Source organism: Melospiza melodia, chromosome 3, assembly GCF_035770615.1.
Source record: "Melospiza melodia melodia isolate bMelMel2 chromosome 3, bMelMel2.pri, whole genome shotgun sequence".
Lineage (NCBI taxonomy): Eukaryota > Metazoa > Chordata > Aves > Passeriformes > Passerellidae > Melospiza > Melospiza melodia.
In genome coordinates this window covers 1467557-1495228 of record NC_086196.1, presented here as the reverse complement: position 1 = coordinate 1495228, position 27672 = coordinate 1467557, and the positions used below count along the sequence as shown (strand labels likewise).

Below are 27672 nucleotides of genomic sequence, written 5' to 3'. Positions count from 1 at the left end.
CCTTTATAAAAGACATTTTAAAAAGGACATTCATGTTTGGCTTTCTAACAAGTTTTACTCGCAGAACAATACAGAGATGCTTTAATTGGCATTCCTTAATTTTTCTTTTCAAACACATATTTTCTCCTTTTCTACAAACTCACCAATCTAATGCAGCATTGGTGTTCTTTGTCAGTATAACTCATCTGTATTACTGTTGCAGACCTTTTCCTTCTGTTTGTCAAAGGAAGGTGAGAGTGTTATTTCTCTCCTTTCTGGCTGTGCCAGAGCAGTTGTTGCCACTCTCAAAATCAGTGTGCAGGCACAGCTCTGTCTGTCAGTGCCCTCTCTGTTTCTAATTTGATGTTGATGAGGGAAGGCCATTCTGTGAATTAACAACCTAGGGAGTCAAAGTGACAATCACCAATGCCAGGGCACAACTGGCAGTGTGACCGGGTCAGTTGTCATTTGTCTCCCTGTTCTACACCCCTTGTACACTTAGTACAGCTCTGGGGGCCAGAGCCTTTCAGGCACAGCCCTTGAATGGATGTGGAAGTGAATGGGGTCTTTAAATACCAGCATCCTGAATGTTTATCTTAATGCACCTTCTTGAAATCTACAGCTGCAATGGATGCAAGAGGCAAGTAGCTTCAGTGTTGAAAAAAAGCCTGTTGAGCTTTCCAGGAAAACATAGCAGGTTTATTCAAAACAATCCGTTTAAAAGAGCATTAAACAATCCAAACATGTTGATGTCAAAATTCCCAGTAATCTTAGAAAAATAATTATATTTTCACCCTTGTTTATAAGCAATCATTTCTTAATAAAGCATCAGCAATGTACATTTAGCATTTAATATCATTTCATACTTACTAGCCTGTCTCTTACAACTCTTTTTTTAAACACAGCCTTCCCATAGAAGAGATATAATCACAGTTATCATAAAGTCAGGTTATGCTGTAAAAAGCCCCATTACCTGACTATTTCCAAAGGATGCCTGTATCTGACATTTTCTTGGAATGTTGCTAATACAGAGTAACAGGCAGCAGTCCTGTGCTTTGTTCTTTGGAAGAGATTTAAAAGTGAGCATATTTATATGAAGTACAGTCACAGATTGTGTTCTCATTCTCAATACAGTCCCCAAACTGGTCATACTTAAGAGTGAAGAATACTCAATTTGTTAAAATTGGTCAAAATCAAGTCAAGCTTTCATTACATCCTTTATTAATGGAAAATAAAAGTGTGATAATTCTTTTTCAGTAGTAAAAGAAAAACTTGTTAAAATTGCATATTAAATAGACTTCATGATTTTAATGGCACCAAGTTTAATCCAGCTCTTTCAGGTATTCATGTAGGTATGATAAATATGACTGGAAGCAAAATAGAGATATTAGATTGAATACCTTAACCCTGAGTGGAGACCAAAGAAAGGAATATATATCTATAAAAAATCCATTTCTAGAATCTTGTTTATGTCTGGGTTCAGGTTCTTAACTCACTGTCTAAAGCAGCTAAAAGAATTTGACAATTTATAATACCCCATTTCAGTTTGTCACTGTTTTATGATTGAGCAGTAAGTATTCACGGGAACTTTGCTTTTGAGACCTCAGTTTCAGGTACCTGCTGATTCTGACCAAGAGAAGTTGTGGATTGTGCCCCCTTGCCCTGCTCACAGTGCTCCAGTGGCACCGCCAGGTTAAAGGCAAGGCAGGGGGCTGCCCAGTGCTGGCATGCAGCAACCTCACTGCTCATTCATTGTAAGGTGTAACAGAAGAGAACAGGTCTCTTAGAGCTTCCTCAGCATCATCTCTCCTCCTGTATTCCTCCAAACAAAGACTCAAGTGTGCAAGAATGTTACAGTCAACAGTACAGAGATCAGGGTGAGACTAGCTTCAATAAGATTTCCAGAAGAAAATTTTATTCGACCTTCAACTGCTGGGTAAACTCTCTTCATTCTCTGGAGGTAGCGCGAAACAACCTCAACGTCAGGTTCACCTAAAGAAACAAACAAAAAACTGTTCTCTGCATCTGCCAAGCTCTTAACCAAAATGTAAGAACTTGCCTACATTCCAGTTTTAGCTCAAGAATCAAATTGTTTTCTATGCTTTCCATTCTGAATCGGCACACATCACCTGTGGTGGTTTGTAGCCAGAATTTGTGGTAGCAACTTGTATTTTACAAACAAACAAACACACAAATTATTTTTGTTTTGTTTGGCTTGTTTTGTTTTGAATTTGTTACAATGGTATGTTCCAGTTCAGGTAGATTGAGATAGTCTCCCACCTGTTTGGGGTATAGGGCTGTAGACCTGGCAAAGCTATTGGTTATACTTCTTCAAATTTACTTTTTTTAGGAGAAGTTTTTAGTCTTGGCACTGCTTGTGTGCACACAAGCACAAAGTATTACATGGGTTTTTACAGTGTGAGACCCTTTTCAGTCACTGGTGCCAACCATGCAATGAGCCCCTTCTGATCCAAGCTCTTAACTTCCAACTTAAGAACAATTACAGTTTTACCCTTCTGTTGTACTGAAAGACTTTACCAGAACCTTACAGGTTGTTGCCTTTCACTATTCCTAATGATCTTAGTCTCATGAGTAGGGCTGATGTTTTAAATCAAATTTTGCTGAACTCAATTTAAAACACCAATTGTACCTGTGAGAATCAACTTTAAACACCTGTAGAAAAAAAAAATTAGCCTGTGACAAAGATCCAGAAGGAAAATTTTTGAGGTAAAAGCATGCTTTCACCATGCACAAGCAGAATATAAAAAATATAGGTTCTGCAAAAATGTAGATGGGCTCCTATGAGACATTTTTTTAAAAATACAGCACTACACCTCTTTTGTGTTTTCAGAAATAATGGATTTTAATCTCAATTTTTTTCAAGTTTCCCTTCGTCTTAAAGGATGGACGATACCAATTTTACAAACAGAGACATTCTAACACTTTGCATGCAGCTTGAGAGGACCTTAAGCCGGTGTTGTAAAACACCTCTGTTCCACCTCTGTGGCGTGGTGTCTGTGGCACCCTGCCTTCTGCTGCCTGCAGAGCTCCCAGGGCTCCCTGGGTCTGGCTGGGCCAAAATTCCCTTCGAGCAGGTTGGCATCTGTCCCCTCACCCTGTGCTGTTCACCTGAGCTGCATGTTGTTTATCAGTGTACGTGATGATTCTGTCTTTCTAAATAATTCTATACAGTGGAAATGTAAGGTCTGTAGAAAATAGCATCTTTCAGTACTGAGTACAAGTGCAAGGCAGTGTAAGATGTACTCTACATGTTCTTTGCTGCTTTTCTGGTTTACCACAACCTCAGGACTGCTTTGTGAGCACTGCTGAATTGATAATGTTTCTCTTTGAAACTTTTGTGGTTTTAACTGAAAAAGAATAGAGTTGCTGCCTACAACCAAATCTAGCAAGCCAGAGCTGTCAGGGTAGAAGCAAGTTTAATCATGGAGTATAGGCAAAAAGTCTGAGGTTTATACTGTAGAAAGATCTTTTCATTTTTGTGAGTTGTTTGGCTGCTACCCTGTTAGAGCCCATACTTACCTGGACTGTATCCCCCTTACCTTTACTGTATCCCAGATTTTTGTCTTTCAGCATGCTGTAGCCATCTCCTCCAAATAACATGTAGGATGGCAGAGTCACGTTGTATATTTCATCCATCTGGAGCGGGACGTAGGCTGGCACTCGGCACGCTGTGCAAAGCACTTCCAAGCTAACAACTCTGCTTCCCGGGGCTCTGGAGAGATCATAGACCACGTGGATGCCTGCAAAAATACACATTGGGATGCCACTTAGTGCAGGGCATGTTGAACACACAGGGCCAGAAGCAGCATTCTCCCTCATCTTCAGCTGGATCCTTGCATTACTTTCTGTGACCGAGAGTTGTGTTGTTCTGAATTGCACCACTTAATGCCCTGTGTCCTTTGCACACTTACTCAACTTCTATGCAAGAACATTCCAGAGAAATAAGAATTGCTGCAGCACTGTCCCACCTCATTTACTTATCTGATGTCTGTTCTCATCTCTACTCCACAAAAGGAAATTGCTGGTCATGGGATTGGAGTACTGCAAGATAAAAATACCTTCCCTTATTTCTGTAGTCACATGCTTTCTCCTTTCCCTGGCCTGTTGGCTGAAATTACTTTTTTCAAGGCCAGCCAGCCTAACTTGGTAGCTATTCTGGATAATAGGCAGTGTCCTGAAAAAGGAAAGCTAGACCAGGGCTGTACACGAGGCAGTGTCTCCTCACGGTAGGAGAGGCAACATTTCTCACTGTGAGCCTGCCTTGGTCAGGGCCAGGGGAGAGCCAGGCCCCAGAGCAGCCCTGCCAAGAACCTGCAGATGAGGAAGCCACTAAAGGCCCTTCAAAGCACTGAGGCTCTTCCAATCCCAGCACTCTTCCTGCTCTGCATCTTCCTCCTGAACCCTTTCCAGAGCTACTGGTTTTCTTCTTTTTCTGTGGAGAGGCAGCAAGCAGAGCTTGTTCCTGTTTCACCTTAGAGGTACCTCAGAACTGGTGAAAGTGTGAGGGATCACGTTGTCAGGGTGTATGGGGTGAGAGGCTTGGAGGGAGGGAACCAATGCATCAACCCCTGCCCTAAAGTTCAGCTCTTCTGCTAACTAAACAATAAAATCTGCACTAAATCACAGAGAGACCAGGAATAAACATGACTGTAGGCTAATACACATCTGGATAAACATATAGATAGCTGCAATTGAAGATTTGAGTAGCTTTTTTATATTAACTGTTCATCCACAAAATGTTTAGAAATTCACTGGAGCAATTCCATAGCCCAGTTGGACGAACTCTAAAACTGTCATCAGTCATTAGAGAATTGCACAAAGTGATTTTGATAAACTGAAATTCAGCACAGCTATCCAGTTTGGCGTTTCAGGTAGGCTGCCAGTTAGGAACTAAAAACTGGAGTTGCAGCTATTTCTGTGCTACAGCTACACTAAATTCTATTTTCCCCTGGTTAATTGCAGTGTTAAAGTGATGCCATTATGGAAGCTCAGGAGCACTGTCTCTGCCCAAGGGAGCAGCGATGGGCTGTGTGCTGCAGGGGCTCAATTAAACACACGTGGGATAAAGAGTGGCTGCTGGCTGGCATGTGGGAGGCACAGGGTGAGGATGTATGGCCAGCTTGACATTCCATTCTTATAAAAAGTCTTCCAGCTGTAAAAAGGCCAACAGGAGGGATGGCTGTTTTGGAAAACTGAGAAGAGGAAAGAAGAAAATATACCTCCAACCTGCAGCAGCTCTCCACTTCCTTTTCCATATCTCCTCACACTGTGCTCAAAAGCTTCTTTCAGTGTGGAGCCTTTTAATGTCACCATATCAAAACGACCTCCAAATGGCAGAACAGACAGCAAATCTTCCACAGTAATGCTACCTGGGGGAAAGACACTTTGTTCACTTCTTTCTTTGGGTTTTTTTTGTTATTGTTGGGGTGTGTGTGTGTGTTTCTTTTTCCTGTTTACAGAATTATTTTAGGATTGTTTAACATCAAGTTTTTGACAAGGAACATGGCAAATACAGTTTAAGAAAATGAGGGCTTGTAGGAGTGAGACTCACATATTTTTTGCAGGATTCCAAAGAACCTGTATCTTTTATTGTCCAGCAAGTATCAAGACCAATAAATCAGAGTTTGGTGTAACTGCATGTATTGCTATTAGAACAGAGCTACTAAAATACATGACAAAGCACCAATCTAGGATGAAACACAGCTATTCATACTACATCAGGCACTTTTTCCAGTTAAGATTTATTCACATAGTCCTACAGAAAGATTTAGCTGAACTGAGAAAGCTGTTTATTTTCACATTTCGTTTATGTGGTATCAGGAAAATAAAAACTAAAACCTTAGCATTCAGAACCCCCAGAATTTACTTACTCTACAGCAGACTACAGAAGGCTCACAGCGACCATACCAGATGACCCTGTACAGCAGGAGACCTTCCTTTGTTCCAAGGCAGCAAGGAGAGAGGGAAATTGTAAAAAGCATTGTGTACAAACAATGCTAGAGACTTCTGTCAATGTCAGCCTGAGTGCAGTTGTGCTCAATTTCTCAACCATTTGAGAAATCACACCCAACACTGTGCAAAGCCCATCAGAACCAGCCCATACCTATCACTGTGTTCAGGCTGACATAACTTGATTCCTTCCTCCTCTGATGTTGCCATTCAGCTGGTAATTTAACCTACCATTGGTGCTCTGCTCGTCAATGGGTGACCGAATCCCACCTCCGTTCAGGATGCACATTGAAACGTGGTTCCAGGTCTTCTGATCCGGACGCCTGACATTCTCATAGAGCTACCAAAGGAAAATGTTTAAACAGATTTTATCCTCACTTACTATAGCCTCTGGAAATTTACACCCAGTGCAATCTGAGATTGAAAAAAACAGAAAGGTTTTGACTTTTTTCTCATTATCTTCAGCCCTGTTGTAAAATACTTAGTTGCTAAAAAACCCAAGTAACTATTTTGCTTTTTAAAATTCTTAACATGAAAAATATTTGCCCTTTACTGTAATGAACTCTCAGGCTCTGCCCTAGTCTGTGTGTCTATGGCATGGTCAAGGCAGGCCAGCTGAACAAAGGAAAAGTAATTTTTTTATTTTATTAACTGTGATAAAGACAAATGATTCAAGCATATTTGGGGAACTGAGAAGTGAAGAGGACCTTAAATACTGTTGTTCATAAAAATCTCTTAGGGAAAGCATTAATTAATCATTTTGCCAGAAATTAAGTTTTTTCAGCTCCTCTGTGGTTGGTTTTTAGTATTTGGAACGGTCTTGGGTAACTAGAAAGGTGTAGAACAGTGGAAGAACAGGAATACTAGATTAGAAAGTCTACTCTGCACAGCAATGGGTCCCCAGCAGCTCAGTGGCGAGGCCCTGACAAAACGCAAGGACAGGATAATATTTGCTTGTGACATCCTTAATAGTAAAGAAAATGAAGACCAGATATTTGCCCAGTTGCATCAGGATGATAAGTCTCCAGTGTTAATCCTCAGAAATAACTGAGTAGAATGGGGAAAGGCTGAAATGACCTAGGATAATAGGATGGACTGCTTTCCATACAGGAGTGACTATGGCCATAACTCTTTGGTTTTACAGAGAGAAGTACAGGAAGCACATGACAGAAGCCTATGAAATGAAGAAGGGCATGTGGAGGCTGGGTAGGAATTTGTGTCTTTTCTCATTTCAAGAATGATAAAAAACCTAAAAGATTCAGAGAGGCGTGACGAGGATGGCCAAAGACACGCAAAACTTCTGAATGTAGAATGATGATGTAGACTTGGATTATCTGACCAGGTAGAGATCATGGAAGGAAGTATTCAAGAAGGCTATAAAATCTTCTTGACTGGTGTGATGGTGGATAGGAAGCTAGTTCTTGACCCCCAGCAGTTATGCAGGCAGTGGGCAGCAGCAAGCTAGGCACTGACAAGAGCAAGGTCTCTGCAGGATGTGCAGGTCCATGGTGGAACACCCTGCCACCAGCTGCTGGGAAGGCTGGAGGCAGGCAAAGGCCAGTGGAGCCACTCTGCAGGAGCTAATCCCCACTGTCTCCCTCCCCTTTTCCCTCCCTCTCTCCCTGTTGCTGTTTCTTGCTCTCCTCACACGTTCCAGTTGAGCCAGGAAATGTCAAGAGACCTCTTCTGCCTTGGGAATGCCTGAGCTGCAAGCTGGTGGGGGGCACGGGCAGATCTGAGCACAGCAGCTCCACAGGCTTGTCCAGGAGCATGCTCATCCCCTATCATCCTCACTCTGTCATTCTTGGAGACAAAACTTAGGGATGAATGGTCCTGTCATGTGCTCCAGGTGGGTCACTTCTCTGCTGCACCCCTTGTGAAGTGTTTGTGACCTCTGACTTGCAGCTGTGTAAATGCTTTGTGCCTCCAGCTTAGTCATCAAAGTCATGCCCTGAGGCCAGAGTCATGCTTAGGTTTGTAACTCTCAATCAAAGGATTGCAACTTCCCAGACCTGAGCTGAGGCAGCTTAAAAGAGGAGCTCACACAGTGCTGTTACCAATTTCACAGTCTTTTCACCTCTGGGTCCCTTTAAAGTCCTTTGTAAAATGCCATCTAGGCCTGTCAACCTTTCTATTCTGAGATTTTGGGTTACTGGTTGAGATGCATCACTGAACTAAATGGATCTCTGTTTTGACCCAGCACAAACCTTCAATCTTCTGCAATTCTCAATCTCTCCATTTCTCAGGACAGCTCTAAATATTAAAGCTTATGGAACAGGCAGATCTATTTTTTACCTTTATACCTCTGACCACATGTCAGCAGACAGGAAAGCAAGTACAGAACTGGCAAGGCAACATGAAGAGAAATCTATGTATCTGCTGATGACTGCAGGTGATTGTCCAGGGACATTGATTGAACTAAAATAGAATTTGATCTCCTAAGAAAAAACGTATTGCAAGAAAATCTACAAACTTCTGAAAGATTGCAGGGTTACTTTCTTTAAGCTTGAAAAGTGCCAAAGCATTTGTTCACATTTTTGCAAATAAAGATATTAAAAAATCTAGCAGAATTAAAAAAGCAAGATGCTCCAATTCTAGAAGTGTATGCAGAATTCCCAAATGTTAGTCTGATTTGAAAACCAGCTCTTGAACTAGAGAATTATTTTGAGGACTATAATAAGAGCAATACCATGGACTAGATAAATAGCTTTGGGAACATATCTAAGTCATGATTATTGACTGTCCCTTAACTTTCCCTTTATGGGAAAGTTAATTTTCTGGAAACAGTTACATTAGTGAATGTTTTTCCCTGAAACACTTAAATGAAATTATGTTGCTGCAGGGCAGTAAACCAGTCAAACTCAGGAAGTTTAAAAACTGGAAGGGACCTCTTGTAAAAAGACTTTTCTGGAGTTATGTGGCTGTTAAAGCCCAGTAGCGCCTGTCAGAACACAGCAGGGGCTGGTGGCTCCCTCTGGGCTGGGGTGTTCTGTGCCCAGCTGGGCTCATGGCCTCTCCCACCCCCTCCTCGCTTCAGCTGCCACCTTTGGGGCTCTTCAGGGGCACAATTCTTGTCAGCAGCTTGACAGAAGATCACCCAGATTTGTTTTCTGTGCCAGGGCACTGAAGTGACAGCAAAGCCCAGTGAGACATGAGAGGACAGAGGGTGAGTGCTGCGAGCAGGGGCCAGCAGCAGGAGAGGGGCAGGGGAGCTGAGCTCTGCTCCTTGCTGGGCCCTTAGATCAGACTGCCACGTCCCTCGAAAGTGCAGCCTCAAAGGCATCTGTGCAAAAGCTGCTCTCTCTGTGAGGCTGTGCACAAAGAATAAACTGCTGCTGACTCTCTGCAGCAGCATTCCTTCCAGCCTCGCTTCTGCCACGTCTTTCTAGGGACACGCTGGATATTGCACTGTAGGAAAGCAGGCACAGAGCCCATGTGCTGATAGTTTGGATCTGGATAGCTCTGCAGTAACCCTTAGATGTAATTGCCACCAGTAGTGGTGAAAACATCTTACCACAGCATCACAAAGCAAATTGCCCATGTTGCATTCTTGGAAACGGCACGCTTGGCTTGTACCATTCAGGTAAACACTAGTTTTTCCAATCTCTTCAGAGTAATTCCCCAGGTTTTCTCTCCATTTTTCCACTTCTTCCTTAATGTGCTCATCTGTAAAGTAATATAAAAGTGTAAAATATGTTCATACATATCTCATATTAATGACACTTACAATGAATACAAACTTAGGAAAAGAAAAGGTTCAAGATTCTAAAAGGTTGCACTTTCCCTAAAAACTTCTCAAGCAACATGGCAACTACATTCACTTCAAAAAAAGCCTGTAAGGGGAGAAGGCAGGACAGGACAATCAAGGGAATAATCCAGTCCTGTGCCACAGCAAGGTTACCTCCTCTGTACTTTTTCCCAGTCCTGTTCTAACCTCTGACTGATGGGGTTTCTAGTACCTACCTTGACAGGTGAGAGAATTTTAAAAATACAAGTGAGATTGGTGTTTGATCCAAATTTTTTTTTTTTGCTGTTTGTAATTTCCTCCCTTTAATGTTGTACTAAAAGGAAAAATGGCTCAAATATCAATATCAGGGAATAAACATTTTGAAGAAATTAATTCTTTATGCACATCTGTCTCTTAGGTGAAAATTTAATTCTTTCAGAAAGAAACCAAAGATACTTATATATGCAGACAGATGTTACAACTATTTTATATCAGCTACTAGTTTCTAATCAATTTGCTCACACCTGTCAGCAAGAACAACATCTATGAAATTTTACCATCAGTGTATCTGAATTTTAAGTTTTACTGACTTCAGGGGGAGACTGTACAGTTTCATTACATCATCTCACTATATTATTAGGTAGTGAGAATAATACAGTCAATATTTATGAACAAATAATTTTTAAACTATTTGTTTTACAAATACTCAGGTAGAACCCAGAAAGTCTGATAAAAGCTCAGAACTTCATACAAAAACCACAGGAGAAGAAACAGATTAGAAAACCAGCCCTGGGTAATTGCAGAGCTGACAAAAAAAAAAGAGTTAACAGAGCTCAGATGGAGTTACAAACAAAAAGCGACAGAGAGATTCTCCTCATCCCACTTCTTTAAATGTTTCGGAGTTAAAACTGCATACAAGAACTCATGGGTTTGTATGCAGTTTTGTATTGTATTTGCACTTTGGCAGAGCACTTGGCAGGGTAGTTCAAGTTTTTCCTGGAACATTTCCACTTTCCATATTGCTCTAAACTCTGCTCTGAAGAACCCAGCCTGTGGCAAAACTGTAAATTAGTCCTCATAATCTTTTAAATCACAATTACAGGACTAGCTACAACAGGTCCTACAAAGTGGTAGGGTATTGTATCACCTGAACTCTTACAAAAGGACTTTCAGGGATTTTAAATAGATAAAAACACAGTCTGAATGCATGCATATTCAACTGTTACACAGGCTGAACCCTTCACAGAAGAGAATGGGCAAGCTCAGAAAGAAAGCTGAATTCTTATTCAGACATTGTATTTAACATGACAAGACTTGAATTGTAGCAGAGTGCTGTAGGCAAACTCAGATGCCTAGTCCACATACCTTCAGGAAAGCTGCTGTCCAGCAGAATGGGGTTTCCAACTGCTTCAACTACATTTCCTTTCTTGTCAAACGTAACATTCAAGTAACCAAGATATTTTCCATAAGCATAAGCTTGTACAACTGGCACCTTCCTCCCATCATCTGAGTCAACCATGAATGGATAGGGGCCAGCTGGCAGTTCCGTGGAGGGCGGGGTGCCTGCACAGAACAAGCACGAAAAGCGGCTCTTCAGCTCATGTGACCTTCAAGGAGTTACTACAGCGACATTTCAAATGTTTCTCAGCCTTAACAAACCCGGCCAGGATAGAAACAGCCATGGCTGTCAAGCAGACATTTGATCGTTCAGTTATCTCATAAGAGACAGTGTTGCTTTCAGGACATGAACTCAAATAACTACCACGGTGTTTTTTGAAGTTATGACTGCACACTCCGCCATGACATCACATCACAACAGCAACAAAGCAACTTTTCATTCCAATTATTGCAATCCAAACCCCTCAGTAATGCAAACATACCAGCCACTGGACAAAAAGTTTACTATTGAGCCTTCACATCACATTATTCTGCATCAGGCAGAAAGTAAGAATCAGAGTAAATCATACATCAGACTTCTTGGTCTGAAAAAGTCTAATGCATTTTACTGCTAATAAGCAGACAGAATACCTATAAACAGTTCTGTGAATTTGTACATAGAGCCAGCTGAGTTTTTTTCACTATACCAAACAGCCTCCAAAATTTCAGACAGCCTGTAAACCCTCTGCAAAATCAACCTTCATTAGCATTAAAGTTGTGTGGTCATGGATTCAAAATTCCTGTCAACCTGCAAATTCTGAAAGATGACTAGGGATAGGACTTGGAAACAGATTAAGGGAAGGGACTGGCAGAGAAAAAGAGAGAGCTCAATTGGCCACAGGATTTAGAAGCCACACAGGGCAGAAAGTGGCAAAGAAAACCGGAACTGCACAGCACAGCTCTTGCCTCAAGGGTACCAGGCTTCTCCTTGACATTATCTGAGTATTGACAACATTATCTGAGCAGTATCTCTCCCTGCTGTTATTCCTGTCATTATTTCTGCCCCGCTGTCAGACCAAGGCTGGGCAGCTCCAAGAGCCATCACGGGCTGTGTGACAGAGCTCCCTCAGAGCCTGCTGCTGACTCTTGTCCCTAAGGTGGTGGCATTTCCCACCCGTGTGTCGGTGAGCTCAGGGCTGCTGGCAAGGCAGGGGCAGGGGGAGCAGGTGCAGAGGAGGTGGATCCAGAGGAAAGCAGCCTCTTCACTTCCACTGCTCACAGAAAAACTTGCTTCCTTCCATTTACATTTGTTTACTTAATATCAAATCCTAGGATAAGCAGCATGATAAATGTTCCTGCTAGAACTCCAGTACAATTCATATTCCTCTCTAATCCCTCCTATTTCTCCAGGGAGGGGAGCTGCAACAAACTGAACCAAACTTACCACAGAACTAGATTTTCTACCTTCAGCCAGGCCAACAGAGTTGGTTTCTCGGAGTGCCACTTAACTATTTGTTTATTTAGGGAAAAATTTAAGAAATCCTGTAACTAATGAGGACTCTCCAGGATTTATGCACGCAAAAGTAGCATTGGGGTTTTCTGAACTGAAAAAGGAATAAGTTTTGATTTCTTGTCCTTCTTTAGTCCTCAAATGAACACAGCATTAGAAAGACATTCTTTCTAGGCATTATTATAGTTTATATCAGCTGTGTGTAGTTAACGGCTTGTCCAGAGTCTTACTCATTTCTTGTTTTCTAACAAAATACTTTCTGATTCTGATGCCTCTTTTCAGGATTAATTAGCACTATGACATCTTTCCCTTGTAAGATGGATATGTTCCTTCTGAAATGCAAAGACTATTCAGTGCATCTTACCCCAGCAGCGCTAGAATTCATGCTCAGTCAAGGCATGAGACGCTTCTTCATTACAAATGCACAAATTCATACTGGGTGACTGAAGAACATGTAACACTTATCTATTTCTAACCCTGTTTTAGCCAACACACTACATTTTCATAACATCAGTTCTGATGAAAACCAGAAATTCAACTGCTCTAACCCAAAACTACCACTGCTGGTTCAATCAGTTCTACAAACCAAACGCCTGAACAAGTCAGGACAATATTTGCCTTATAACCTGTGGATAAACTGGAGATTGGCAAATATCTTAGAGACAGGTTGGACTAGTCCAAGATGAAACCCTTACATTAAGATTTCTCTGTGGAAATGCCTCCATGTCTCTAAACTTCCACGACAGAACAGGCTGAACAGCTCATACATCCCCACTTAGACTGAGCTGGAACATTCACCCAGATTCTGCTGACACTTATTGATTACACCTCTTGATTTAAATGAGAGCTTATAAGCTTAATATAAGCAGCTTGAGACATGCAGAAAGATGTTTCGGATCAGATGTTTTACTCTGCAGTGCAATCACCTCCACAGATGTGGCTGTTTCTCTGGGAATGCTGACTGGTGGCTTTGGCTCAGCAGGGCATGGATCACAACTGCACTCAGGATGCTCCTGAATGGGTGAGCATGTGTTTCACAGCACTTGGGATAAAAATTATACGCTCAGACCACATTCTGTCAAAAATCATGTTTAGACTAAATAGATACTTTTGGTGTATCTCCCCCAGACATTATTTTTCTCACCTTGCCAGTATTAATAAAAGTATTAAGAGAGTTTTGTTTCATCGAAAGAGTAGAGCCCTTGGAAAAGGGACCAGAACTCATTCCTAGCTGAGATTTTTAACCTGAAGGCTGCAGAGTCTCCTGCAGTGTGCTCTCTCTGGCACTGTGAATCTTGGACAGCCACAAAGGGGGAGGGCTGGAACAGCTTGACATAATCCAGTCTGATCGGAGCAGGCTACTCCCTGGGATGACTAGAGGTGTGCTTGCAAACTCCTGCAGATCTAGACAAGATACGAGCTCAGATATCTCAGCTCCTGCAGCACTTCACATCAGGGTTCCAAATTGTGACATGTGGCACCTCCTTGGATCACACCCACAAAGGTATTTTGACTACTGTGGCTACCACGATGAGGCACAAAATCTCTACAGGCATTGGCCAACACAGCACACTCTCTACAGACATTTTGCACAACACAGTGCAAAAGAATATGGATTCTACTGTGTAAATCCACAAGGAATGCACACTTTGGATATGGAATCCATGCTTGTTTTTCCCATCTCAAAAATAATTCAGTAAAATTGCATGCTGCATCCCAAGACAAGACCAAGATCTCTGTGGCTTGGGCAGGTCAGTGTTGGAAGGCCCTGCTACAGGCAGCTGTGGAACTTGAAGGTAGTCAGGAGGAGATGGAGCCAGCACATATCAAAATATAATTTCTATCTTGGGGAGTCCCTGAGCTGCAAACTGGTGGGAAACATGGGCAGATCTGAGTGAAGTGTCTCCACAGGCTCACCCAGTACCCTCAACCATCCCCCTCGGTCACTCTTAGAGACATGGTATTGGGATGTTCCATCCTGCTTTTTGTTCCACTTTGGCTACTTCTCTGCTGCACCGCCATGCAAAGTGTTTGTGAGCTCTGACTTGTAGGTAGGTGTGTAAATGCTTTGTGCCTCCAGATTAGTCATCAAAGTTATTCCCCGAGGCCAAATTCAAGAGATATTCTGATCTGCTCAGTGTGCAACAGTGGCATGCAGTTGTTTCTTTTTAAAAAGTGAGATAACAAAAGGGTGAGAGTGCAGATAAGAAAAAAAGGGCATGAGAAAGAGAGGAGATGAATAGGGAGAGGAGAGGATGATAGTGCAAACCTTTTAAGTGGTCAAGTTCCTAGGGTAGGGTACCTAATGTTATCCCTGTGACTAGGGCACATAGGAAACTTTTCTAAAAATTACAGAAAATTCCCATTATAGTCTCAACCAGTTATTAAAGCTTCTGTTAAATTTAAAGGATTTTAAAAATTCAATCAAACAGAACAACAAAACTGCCTCTCTTTGACTTGTGTCCTTACACTCCGGGGAAGGTAACAGCACTGGAGAAGTTGCTGATGGTAGATGTTGCCTAAAGTAGCACTACTGCAGGAGAAAACAGATTAGCAATGTTTATCTCTAGAATGACATCTGCCTTTGGAGAAAAGAAGAATAAAGAAGAATAAAAGAGGTATTGAAAAAAACAGATGAAACTTGGGGAAAGTATTTTAATGTAAGACCAAATGAAGACCTATGAATATAGAATCAGATTATAGAGAAAATCAACACCATAGCAGTTTTGAAGTCTTCCATGATTGATTTTTCTGACTAAGTCACATGCATGTTTAAAAGTAGACAACCAATTTATTCTTTTATAGATGTGAGCTTAAATTATGGTATGTTTAGCAGTAATTTACAGGTATTACTACCTTTGTTCCTCTTCCCCACTTTGCATAGGTCACCTTGAACCTCCATGGCATTATGGAAGCTCTCAGTGAGTTGTGGTTCTTGGTGTGCACAGGCTGTTTTGAACTGGTTTCTTCCATGGAAGTTATGGACATGTACCAGCTATGAACCTGGCTGAGTGCAGCCAGCAGTAAACTACATTAGTGAAAGTTCTCCAAGTTTAAAAACAGTTTCAGCTCAGCTTCAGAAGCAACATTTTAGTAAGAAGTAAAATACCTGTATAGAGAAATGTGTTTGTATGTCCTCCAATCACAACATCCACTCCTTTTACTTTTTGAGCAATATTTTTGTCCACAGTAAAACCAGAATGTCCTAGTGCAATTATTTTGTTCACTCCCATAGCAGTGAGTTTATTCACTTGCAGTTGCAATGCTTCAATTTCATCTTCAAAGGTTACATCATCCCCTTAAAAAAAGAAAATAAATGGAAAGAATTTACTTACAAAGTACCTTAATTGCTACTTTGAAATAAAGTAGTTGACATCAGATATTAGTTTGTATAATTAAAAGGACTTTGAATGGCAGTGTCATTCAAATATCCTCAGCTGGTTCAAGCTCTTGATCTGACCCAATGTTTTTCAGCCTCTCAGGAGCACCTGTGTGCTTAGACTAATACAACATTTCTGCAACAAGCTGTATGTACTTGCCTAGATTAAAAAAAGTTATAACTCTGTAAAAAAATTCAGTGGCATCAATGGTAGGATCAAAAATTGAATGACTTTTATTATTTATACTAGGGAAAGGAAACTGAAATGTTTGCATATAAACACTTGTATTCTATCACAAAGTTTTTTTTCTTCCCCAACGGTATTTCTTGCAGATCATCTATCTTTTCCCAAGTTAAATCTCCCTTTTTACTGCATGCTCATCTTGTTCTTTCCTTTACCCCCCCTCCTCAAGGCTTTAAAAAGCAGCTTCTTCAAAGTCCTGCATGAAGCTCTGAATTGCCTTTTGATACAAATACTCTCACCTAATGTGAACCAGGCTCAGTAATGCCAGTACAGCACAGCACACGTCTGAGCTACCATCCTGAAACAACAGCATAAGGAACGGAAAGTCTGGAAAGGGGAGACCTTTTCCGGACAAGGATGTTGGGAAACCAACAGTCCTTCTGCAAGTTTTCTGTGCCTGTTGAAATTACTCTAATGTGACAAACAGTTACATGAACACTAGAATGACAGGCGTTTTTATCCTGGGCACAGTGGTTTGGGTTGCACAAAAGGACTTCCTATGTAAGAGGATAATTTCCCTGACAAAGCTTTAAGAGTAAAGCTTAAGGACAGGTTCAACTTCGACTTTCTGGTGAAGACAACCAAGTGACTTTTCTACCAATTCCTCTTCTACCTAATTCCTCTCCTTCCTGCAGAATTTTTTGATCAAATCATTTTGAAAAATGCCTTTAAAGTAAGAAGATTTACATTATTTCATAACAAAGGGAGGAGGGAAACAAATCCACAATCCACTGCAAAATGTTTCAGGAAATGAGGAGGAAGCTGCTACAATGGAAGAGATAAAAGAGGCTTACATAAGTTGGTTCAGCACCACACCCATTCAATAGTTCTGTTAGTGCCCGAGGGAATCTTTGTACTGCACATTGCAGAGTGAATTGTGCAGTGCATCCCCACATTTTCTTCCTGTGGACCTCTTCTCAGAATCAAAGAGTCAGAAGTTAATTGAGGTTGGAAGAGACCTCCAGGAGCCATGTAGTCCAAAACCCATCAAAGCAGGAACTGAAAGCCAAATGAGGATGCTCAGGGTCTAGTCTGAGCTGGCTGAAATTCCAGTCTCTCTAAGCAACATGTTTAATGGCTTAACCATGCTTACCATGACAAATTTTTTCCTTAAGTCCCACCATAATTCCCTCTGTTACTGCTTGAGCCCATTGTTTCTTGTCCTTTCTCTTCCCCTCTGGGAAATCTCTGTCCCTGTCTTCTCTAAAAAATCCCCTTACACCAGTGGAAGACTGTGTTTGGTTCCCTCTTAGCCTTCTTCTCCAGGCTGAAGGAAGCCACTGGCCCCTCTCTGCACATCCTGGCATCGACAGCAGCTGGGCCTGATGCAGAGCAGCTGGCAGAAAGGGGAGTGCAAGAACTGATCCCTGAGCTCAGGCTCCGCACATGCTCCTCCCTCCACCATGGACCAGCTGCGCCCCACTGGTGTGGGGACCAGTTCTGCAAAGAGAGCTGAGCTCTTCAAACAGAGAGCAGGAACAGGCCACTGACAGGCTGTGCCAGCCTGCAGGTGCCTGTGGGCTAACTTGTGCCATGGCCAGTAGCCAGGTGGTCCCTGACAAAAAACTGTCCCCATCAGCACCAGCTCTGTAATGCATCTACGCCATTGCAGCCTACAAATGAGTCTTCTGCACTGAAGACATGCTATTATTAGTCTTCAACCCACAGAATCATAGAATTCTTTAGGCTGGAAAATGCCTCTAAGATCATAGAGTCCAACCATTAATGCAGCACTGCCAATTCCACCACTAAACTGTGTTCCTGAGTGCCACATCCACACCTCCAGGGATGGTGACTCCAGCACTTCCCTGGGTAGTCTGTTCCAGTGTTTGAAAACCCTTCCCAAGAAGAATTTTTTCCAAAAATCCAACGTAAATCTCCCCGGGAAAAGCTTTGAGGGCATTTCCTCTGTCACTTGTTACTTAGGAGAAGGACACTGCTCCACCTTGCTACACCCTTCTTTCAGGCAGTTGTAGAGAAAAGGTATCAAAACAAACTGACCCAGTCACATCATGAGGGGAAGAACAAGGCCCATCCCATGCAGGTAAGCCCGTCCCTCTCCCAGGACTGTCCTGTCAGGACAGACAGACACCAGAGCTCGGGTGGGGCATCCCACTGCCAACGCACCCACCCACCGATGTCCTTGTTGTCTGTCTTGCCCTCGGAAAGGGAATTCTGCCTGGGGCTGCAGGGGCTTCTTTCAGCCCTTCTCCGTGGCCTAGCCATGGCACTGCACACAGCTCTGCGGCCTGGTCACCGCAGTATTTGATGTAGTTGGGATGAAATGGGCCAGCAGGTTTGAAAGTTTTACAGTGGGGCACTGTAAGAGCAATTACACAGCGTTCAGTTCTCCAAGAAACCAGGCAAAAAGCAGCATACTGCTTAGCACTCATCTGGGCATTTTTCAAAACAATCTGAATCAAAATTACTAACTTATTGCTCATGTCAATTTTCCACTTCTCTTTCAAAGTTTTAAGCTGATTTGGCATCCTCTTTTTAGGTGAGGTGGAGTTTCAGAAAAAACAGCCAAACTGTTACAACTGAACAAGGGAGAAAAATCATCTGCCTGTTAAAAATATTATGCATGATAGCCAAAATAAAGTGGAATAAATGCAATTTAAAATTCCATTTTTGAAAATTCTGCCAAGTTGATAGTTTAAGTAAATATTTTGCTGCCTGTAAGGTTACTATGGAGTAAGTAGGTTTGCATTTACACCTTATACAAAAATACAGTGGACCAAACAACATTACAGAACTAAAGCAAGTAGGCTGGAACCATCAAATACTAGAAAGTAAATACACAGGTAACTGTGTCTGTGTGCCAAGATATGAGCTACTCTTTCAGGACATGGAAAAACCTGCTGGGCACTCAGCTGAGATAGCTGTACATGGCAAAACAGAGAACTCCAGAAAAACTGTCAGGTGGCTGTAATCTATAAATGTGTTTCCAATCCCTATGGTTTCCAAACAGTGGCATTAACAGTACCTTCAGCAGAGATTAGTTGGTCCCTTCCAGTGCAAACACTGAGATTTAAGGACTTTATATTCTGTTCAAGTATTTTGATAACCTTTTTTTAAGCAGACTCAGAAAAGTACAAGTTATAATTTCATAGCTGGGTGGAAGTTATGGAGATTTAACAATAGAAGAAATCACACTCACAAAATACTTCCACAGAAGGCAGTAATGTAGGAATTCATGTTTCAGCATTCTCAAGCTTCCTGTTTGCCTTGAGAATGCCCTAAGAGTGTAGAGTATGCCAAAGCACACAGAGGCAGAGAAAACGGAATCATCTGGAAGAAATGTGTAGAGATAAGCAAGGTGCTGAATTTAAAATTAGCAAGGTCCCTTATCAGTTGAATATAAGGAATTAGATTGATAATTATTTGGCCTGATGTCTGCCACGATTTCACCAGTCTGAAGGATTGCTAGGTCACGGGCAAGATATAGTCACTGGGGTGTATTAATGTGTCCTGAGTTCACATTTGCAAAGCTTCTAAATATTCCTCCACACAACAAAAAGGCAAAGAAGAAAACTAGAAAAACTCTGATCACTATAAACGTTGCTGTTAAATTTTCCTCTGCCTTCCTCTGCTCAGTTACACTGTGGGATATACTTCCTTAGGGATGCTTCAGCTCCTTCAATGGAGCTAACAGGATTTCCCTTTTACCACTGCTTTTTCATCTAGCTGTGGTCTCTTACAGGATCTCAGCATACTGAGGCATTGGTTATGATGTCTGAATGTTATTGGAAATTCAAATGCTTCATAGAATCATTCCAGCACTATCTGGATTTTCACCTAGTGTATTTATTTGCAAGATGGTTACTTTGATGATCTCACTGCCCTGACACAGGTGTTTGGAAGAAAAGCAGCAGCAGATTTTATTACTCCCTAACAGAACACAATATTGGCTGTCATTATTCAAACCTAGCATGACATCTGATGATATCCACCCTCATGCCCTCAGGCACAGGTGAAATTCTATTGCCTTCACAAAAAACAGATTCATTTTCTTTTTTTGTGGGGAGACAAAAAGACAGGAACCCAAAACCACATCACTGAAAAAATAGAAGTGAGGTCAATAAGTCTATTCAGACCTCAGATGTCCATTTCTTGACAGGTTAAACATACAGCATTGGAATTAAAAATCACAGAAGGAAGAGTTTTATATTCTAATACTTCCTCAAACCATTAGAATATATTAGAATATAATATTCCTTTTTTCCAGGAAAACAATGCACTATTTCTGTATTACTAAGCAATAGAAAGAGAAATAATAACATGAAATAATAATATGAAGTCCCTTTTCAATGTGAAAGTGCTTCAAAGCAGTGCTAAGAGTATCCCTAACTGCAAAACCCAGGGAAGAAACTCTGTTTTTTGTTACATGTAGGCTGAACTCTGAGTGGGCAGTGACTCATATCTCCAACAGCTGATTTAAATGTGTTTCTAATTCCAGTAGACTATTTTATTTTAGCAGAAAAACCAAACCCAAACAAAACTCTCATCAAACCAAACCCCCTAAAAAGCTGGAAAAAATAGTCAGAAATTGAGAAGTCTTCTTCCTCATCAATTCTAATTTTACTCATGAATGAAGCAATTGTGGTAAAAGCTGGATGGGTGTTTCTTCTGTAGTCAAATTTCTGCAAATATTTTGAGAGGCTAAAAACATCTTGGGCAACTTTTGCCTCATAAACAAGTAGGAACCTCTTCTTGGTTTTGGGCATGGAGGCATCCAAGGACAAAATTTCAACACACAGAGAAATGTCACACTTCATGCTAGAGACAAGCTGTATTCATGCTTTAACTTTCATTTAAATGGATTAATAACTGTAAAATATCATGGAATATAACTTTAAAAACCCAAGCAAGAATAAGAATCCCAACAACCTCTGAGCTCTCCTGCAATCTCAGTGACTTTCTGATATTCACAAATACGGTCCAGGTCTGTATAAAAGAGGGTTTTAATGTTAGCAAGACTTTTTATGGTTAAAAATCATCCAAAGCTGAGTAATACAAGTAAATTCTGATAAAACAACAGACTTCCTACTTTTCTGCTGCAAACATTCATCTTTGGATTTAAAAAAGTAGGCAAAGAGCAAAATAGTAACAAAGGACAAAAACTTACATACTAAAGAAAACATACCTGGCTGGGAAAGAAAAGAAGTTTCCTTTGTAGTGTAGCCAACAATTCCAACTGACTCTGAGTCAAAATGAACTATTTTAAAAGGATGAACATATTTCATCATTTCGTTTGCTAATGGAGTTTTCCCTTTAATATTAGCACTCAGGACTGTAAAATTTGCATTTTTAAGAAGAGGATCCAATAATCCACTCACACCTTCATCAAACTCATGGTTACCCAAAGCCTGCAAAAAGCAAGAAGAAAACATGAGACCCTACCTCAAATATTCGGTGTAAATTGTCTCATAATTATTTACATGGTATGTTCAAGAAAATAAAGTCTATGTTCTATGAAAGAAAATCCTAACTTTTCTAAACCAACACATTCCTGTTTCTCGTGAACACAGAAGTGGTTGGGTTGTTTTTCTTTTTAGATGTAGGTTTTTGTTTTTCAGACTCTCTTACATGGATTCAGATGTGAAATACAGATGATGTGATACAGATACATGATACAGATTTCAAAATCCAAAACCTATCTGTTTGTGACAGTGTATCAGATCAAAACCCATTCATTTTACATCCTGTAGCTCTAAAAATGAGTATTAACAATAACCACAAAGGAAAACATATATTTTGTGTATGGAAAATACATCGTTTAAATACTGAAGAAAACAAATATTGTCATTGATATATAGCATGTTCTTTAAATAAAAATTGCATTTTAAGAGCTTTTTGCTTGGACTACAGTTTTTAAAACATACTTACGTTGCATTTAGTAAAGGTTCTTTTGTGCTTTACCATGCAACAAGAAAATATCATTTCCTATCCTCCATCAATATCATTACTTGCCTATGGAAGATGTAATGTTTATCAGTCAGGGAGAGTCCCCAGAGCCAACTCACAGTGGATGTGTGTACACACAGGTGAGTGTGCACTTAACACGTGAAATGTTGAGACTGCCACACAAAACGAGCAGTCCTGTTTGTTTATTAGCAAGGCAATACCACCCAGATGAGACTGTTTGTTTTGGAAAGGGACTTACCTCGAGGGAAATTTCCCCTACCTACCCCTTTTTCATACTCAGCCTAATTTGCCACATGCTCATGCCTGCAAGTTTGGTGATAAGGCAGCAAAACCTCCATAGATGGCATTTTGCAGAAGCACAATACACGCCAGGACTTTGTAGCATGTTTAGGTGTTAGGCAAGGAAAATATGTAGCCACAGAAACACTACAATTGTATAACCTGGTAAATAATAAATCTATATGAGGTTTCAGGTTGCAGCTGGACCAAAGCACATAAGAGGTACCAAAGCCAATGGGCCAACTCTTCCAGGCAAAAGTGTTCTAAAATTTCATTCTGAAATTAAATGGGTAAAGCTGCATTCATCATCTCAGGTGGCTTGTGTACCATTCTGTTCTACTTAAACAGCCCACACACCCAGCTGTGCTTGCCCCAGTTTTTATTCTGGAATTGGCTGCATGAACCCTGATCATGTTCCAAACCAAGGAGCACCTTAAACCACCACAGGTCTGGGAGCTCAATGTTTCAGTCAATTGGTTGGCAGTGTTTTTCTCTTGGGCAAATAAAGATTCCCGTCTCCTTTTATCCTCACAGGCAGTTAGTCAACGGCTCGGTGGAAATTTCAGGATATCAGCAGTAACTTGCATTGGAAATCAGCTGTTCCTGCTGACACTGGTGAGAACACTGCTCACACCCCTGGGAAGGAGCCAAATTGTTTGTGTGCTGCTGCAGCACTTTTCCAAAAGAACCAAGAACTATCTTTAAAAAAATCCTCACTTGGGAAAACACAGTGCACTCCAACTATGTTCCATTTCTAACTGTATTCTAACTGCAATCTAATTTGCCGTAAAAAAATACTAATAGAGAGAGAAAAAAAAACATTAATCTTGATGCTGTCTGGATGTTCTGAAAAGATATCTATGGACTGGTAGAGTCTATTGGAATGGTAAAAAGCTCTTTCCTTTTGGCTAGTGCACATGCCCTTTGTTTCTCATAAATATGCAATTAAGCCCCCAAAAAAAAAAAAAAAAAAGGTTGCAAATGAATTAAGAAACTGAATGGGCTATAACTGCCACCAGCTTGTTGGAGGAAAAAAATCCCAGAATTCTAACCCAACCAACCAGTTAGGAAAGATTGTTTCTCTTGGCTTTGTTGTCTTGCATTTGGATTATTTCACATCCATTAGGACACTAGCTTTAATCAAAACTTTTCCTGTGCTGCGGGTGGTTACTAAGTTGTTGATGAGAAATCACTGATGGCTAAAATATGGTTTTACTTTTGATGCTACTCCTTCTCTGAGGAGGAAGATGTGGACCATTTTGGATTGCTATATTCTAACTAACTGCCCTTACACTCAGAGCTCCTGGGACTCTGCACCTGTGCGATATCCCTTAACCAAATCTGAATCTTTTGGCCAGCATAAGTGCAAGTCACAAGGGGGAATAAACAGAAATATTCAGGCACACAACATGTGATTATATAATCCTGTTTTTCACAAGCAGCAAGTCTAAAAATATTTCAAAAATCAGGATACAAATTAACAGAAGGATGAAACTTAAAAGTAAAGCTAGTAGACTTGTATCGCCTTTGCAATTACTGCCTTTGAGGTATTTATATTGGATTTTAGTCTTAATTACACCAGGAAAAAAAAAAGCTGGTGTCATGAAATTTTTTTGGGAGGAAATTAAACAGGAGAAAACAGTTTGGAGGTGATAACAGGTATAAATGAGAAAAAGAAACTCAAAAAAGGAAATTTCTCCTATTTGTGGAGAAAACCTCTAATGCTTCCAGGCTGTCCTAAATCCTCCTATGGCTCCTGCCCGCATCCTGTAACAACTTTAATGACTCATGCTCCCTCCTTCACCCTGTTTGTAATCCTAGTCCTGTAGCCCACTTCTAAACTTTCAGTAATCCCCACCCCTACTGTCAGGGATGTGGTTTCCCAAATTCTGTTTGAAGAAGAAGCACTATCTCACCCTTCTCAGTGCGGCTCTTGCCCTGCTCCCTGTGCCCCCATCCCCACTGCACGGACCCCACGGTCCACAGAGAGAAGAATAGAAACAGAGGCTGCAGCACTGCCCGACACTGGGCATCTGTTCCTCAGGGTCTTTGGCAGCAGAGAAGGACTGAAAAGCTACACAAAGTTTAGCACCTATCCTGTCACCTTCTATTTAAATTGGAATAGAATACTGGTCCTACACAGAGAACAAGTGGTTGGCTACTTCACCTAAGGCATTCACATCTGGCACAAGCCTCTGGATATCTGGTATGGGGTGGGTTTATTTTTTAAAGCTTATTCTGATGAAAAAACTCATGGTATCTCCAAATCCGGATTGTTCCTACATAACTTTTCTAAAACTGAACAGTACTTCAACACTGCCTGAAAAAATTTCTTCTTGTGATAAAATCAGGAACTGTACAGGCTCGCAGGCTGCCCATGAACCAGTTATACCAGCAAGCACAAGACTGAGAAATGACAGACAGCAGAAAGCTTTATGAAGAAAGTAGGAAAAAACACCTCAAGCTATTTCTTGCACTGCAGAATCCCAAGGTGCTCTCCAGCTCTCAGTGAGGATAAGTCCTGAATGTACACACTCTCCATCACCATTGGGAGGAAAGACCCTGTTAATGTTTCACAATTAAAAAACCGTTCACTAGGGCACGTGAACAGGGAGCAGTATCACTCACAGACCTGTCTGTCTGGTGCTTAGCCTAAGAAAGTGCACTGGGGCATGACTTTCCCTTCCACAGCTGTCCTGAGGCAGAGGGAATACACAGGTGAAGCCACTTTCACCTGCAAATGAAAGCACCTTCCTTTCCAGACAAAGCAAAAAAGATGAAGACAGAGAATGTGATATGCCCAGAAGATTTTCCCCTCAAGCTGACAGATGGGATAAAATAAAGTTCCAGTCACTCTCACAACAGCAGTCATGCTCAAACATGACTTTAATCTCTCTCCTTTCCGGGATTGTACACAAGCAAAATAAGCCACTGCCCTGCGACAAAAGATTTAAGGACATGGAGTGACATCCCCCAACCTCAGCCACGAATTCTGCCTTCCTCTCAGCACTTGCATGACCAAAAGAGGCAGAGTAAAGGTGCGCGGTTAGCACAGCCTCAGAGACCTTCCTCACTAAGGCGCTGTTGTGATCCCTGGGCTGTTTGAACACAGCCCCTTATATACCCCTTATATACCACAGCTCTGAGGGCACTGGACACAAGCAGGGCGGGATTGATGAAAATTAAAAACCTCCACCCTTTGAAATAGCACTGCCAACCTATGCCACCTGTGCCCTCCCGCAGGACCGAAGCAGGACAGGCTTGAGCCTCAGGTAGAGTTAACTCCCTTGTCTCAGACCAGACTCTGCCTGGCTTTTGCCGGGGTCATTCCACGGCTTGCCAACCCCTCTCCAACAGAGCCCGTCCAGCCCCTTGCCCGCATCTGCCAAGGAGAGTTCCATTGCATCACTCTGGGTAGCCTTGCCATCATCTCCCGGTTCCTGGCTGCCCGCGGGGCTGCCAGCTCTCGACTTAATTCGGCCGGGAGCCCATTACCCATTACCAAATCCCTTCCCTTCTCCTCGCCTGCCTCCCACCTGCCTTTGGCCACGATTTTAGCATTACCTACAGCCTTTTCTGATGCAACTTTACGCACTAGAGGAGGCGGCAACGCGAAAAACCGGCATCGGGCGAGGAGAGGCAGGAATAGACCCAGCAGCCAAGGGGAGAGAAGGAGGGGAAGACCCCACCGCGCCTCTCGCCGTCCCCCGGCCCGCTTTACCATGGCATCGTAGCGCAGGAGGTTCATGAAGTGGACCGCCTCCCGGCCCTTGAAGCGGGAGAACCACACGGTGCCCTGGTACTGGTCCCCGGCGTCCAGCAGCAGCACGTTGCGGTGCGCGGCCCGCTCCGCCGCCACCCGCGCCGCTCTCCGCGCCACGCCGCCGAAGCATCCCGGCGCTCCGGCCGCGCAGCGCCGCGGGCCCTCGCCCTGCGCCTCCACCCGCCCGTGCACGTCGTTGGTGTGCAGCAGGGTCAGCCGCAGCTCCGCCGCCGCCGCGCACAGGCACAGGCACAGGCACAGGCACAGGCACAGGCACAGGCACAGGCACAGCCCCGCCATCCCGCGGGGGCTCCGCCGCTCCGCGCTCGGGCTGGCCGCGCCGGGAGCGGGGCCGGGCAGCGGCGCGGCTTTGGGGCGGGGAGCGGGCGAGCGCGCCGAGACACCGCGCGGGCCGCGCGCCGCCCCGGGCAGCTCCGGCGTGACCGCCCCGCCGCCAGGCACGGGCTGCCCGCCCGCCGCAGGTGCGCCGCGCCCGCGGGCCGGGAGCGGGGCCGCCCGGGCTGCCCGCCGCGCCCCTCCGGCTCTCCCGCTGTCCGCGCTGCCGCTGCGCCCCTCCGGCTCTCCCGCTGTCCGCCCGTCCTCTCCGAGCTCCGGGCAGTGTCCTGCGCCCGTCCCGCTCCCCGCTGTCCCACCGGTGTCCTTGACCCGAAGGTAGCTGCTGTCGGGTTGGAGAAGGGCTTTCAGCCGGCTGCTGGAGGTCAAACGGAATGAAAATCCAGCCAGCAGGGAAAGGACAAACTCCAGTGCTCACAGGAAGCCTTGGTGAATGTTTAGTAAGCTGAAAGGAGTTTCCAACCCTTCACATGGAAATGTTTGCCTCTCTCCTCCTCTTTCTCCAAAGATGCTTAAAATAAAGACTGCTATTTCAGCCATAAAAAGAGTTACACTACTTTAAGAGTTGATTTAATTATAGCTCTAGTGGTTTTAGTGTAGACTCATGAATTGCTTTCAAGATTTTCCTTCCGTGGCTAAATGGAAAGCTCTTAGTTGTGGTTTGGCAAATACACGGCGAGGGGAAAATCTGCCAATGCCTTAAATAAACAGCTTGTTAGGGGTACAGCATGGGGTGACCATCTCTTGGGAAAATCAGACTGACTGGGGATTCCACCTGCTTCTTTGAGTCATGCACTCACAGTGACAGTCCACATCTTCTTCCACTATTAAACAACAAAATTATCTGGAGAAAGAAATTTTTCAAGGTCGAAGCGCTGCCACCTCTGTACAGTTCCTTGGAACTTCTAGACAATCATACATTGTAAGTGGTGACTGACAGGTCACTCTTTCCCTTAAAAACACGAGCTCCCCCACTGTGCAGAGAAGTGGTGGTTTCTTACAGCACTACAGAAGTTGAACGAGCTGCTGTCTCCTTTCTGCTGGATGATGTCATGCCCCAGTTTCCTGAGTACCCAAAGTCCACAGAATGGAATCTGGACTCATTTGGTTTGTTTGTTTCCTCAGATGGCTGGAAAGTGAATGAATCTGAGTTTTCTTCCAT

General features: G+C 42.7%; 1 protein-coding gene across 1 annotated transcript; it reads right to left on the bottom strand.

The window, feature by feature from the left end:
• Positions 1-656: 656 nt before the first annotated feature.
• Positions 657-27672, bottom strand: NT5E (5'-nucleotidase ecto). The gene is made up of 10 exons (XM_063153555.1): positions 27512-27672; positions 26115-26421; positions 21333-21555; positions 15673-15861; positions 11042-11239; positions 9464-9615; positions 6181-6289; positions 5220-5369; positions 3540-3740; positions 657-1971 (listed from the first exon to the last, which is right to left on the bottom strand). Exons 1-10 carry the CDS (start codon positions 27670-27672, stop codon positions 1814-1816), a joined length of 1848 nt encoding a protein of 615 aa, XP_063009625.1. The 3' UTR covers positions 657-1813.

Coding starts and splice junctions, on each gene's coding strand:
- NT5E (XM_063153555.1), bottom strand. CDS start 27,672: ATGGAAGAAAACTCAGATTCATTCACTTTCCAGCCATCTGAGGAAACA. Junction 26,422..27,511: donor CGTTCAACTTCTGTAGTGCT/GTAAGAAACCAC, acceptor GTGCCTGTGCCT/GTGCCTGTGCCTGTGCCTGT. Junction 5,370..6,180: donor TGACGAGCAGAGCACCAATG/GTAGGTTAAATT, acceptor TCTTTCCCCCAG/GTAGCATTACTGTGGAAGAT.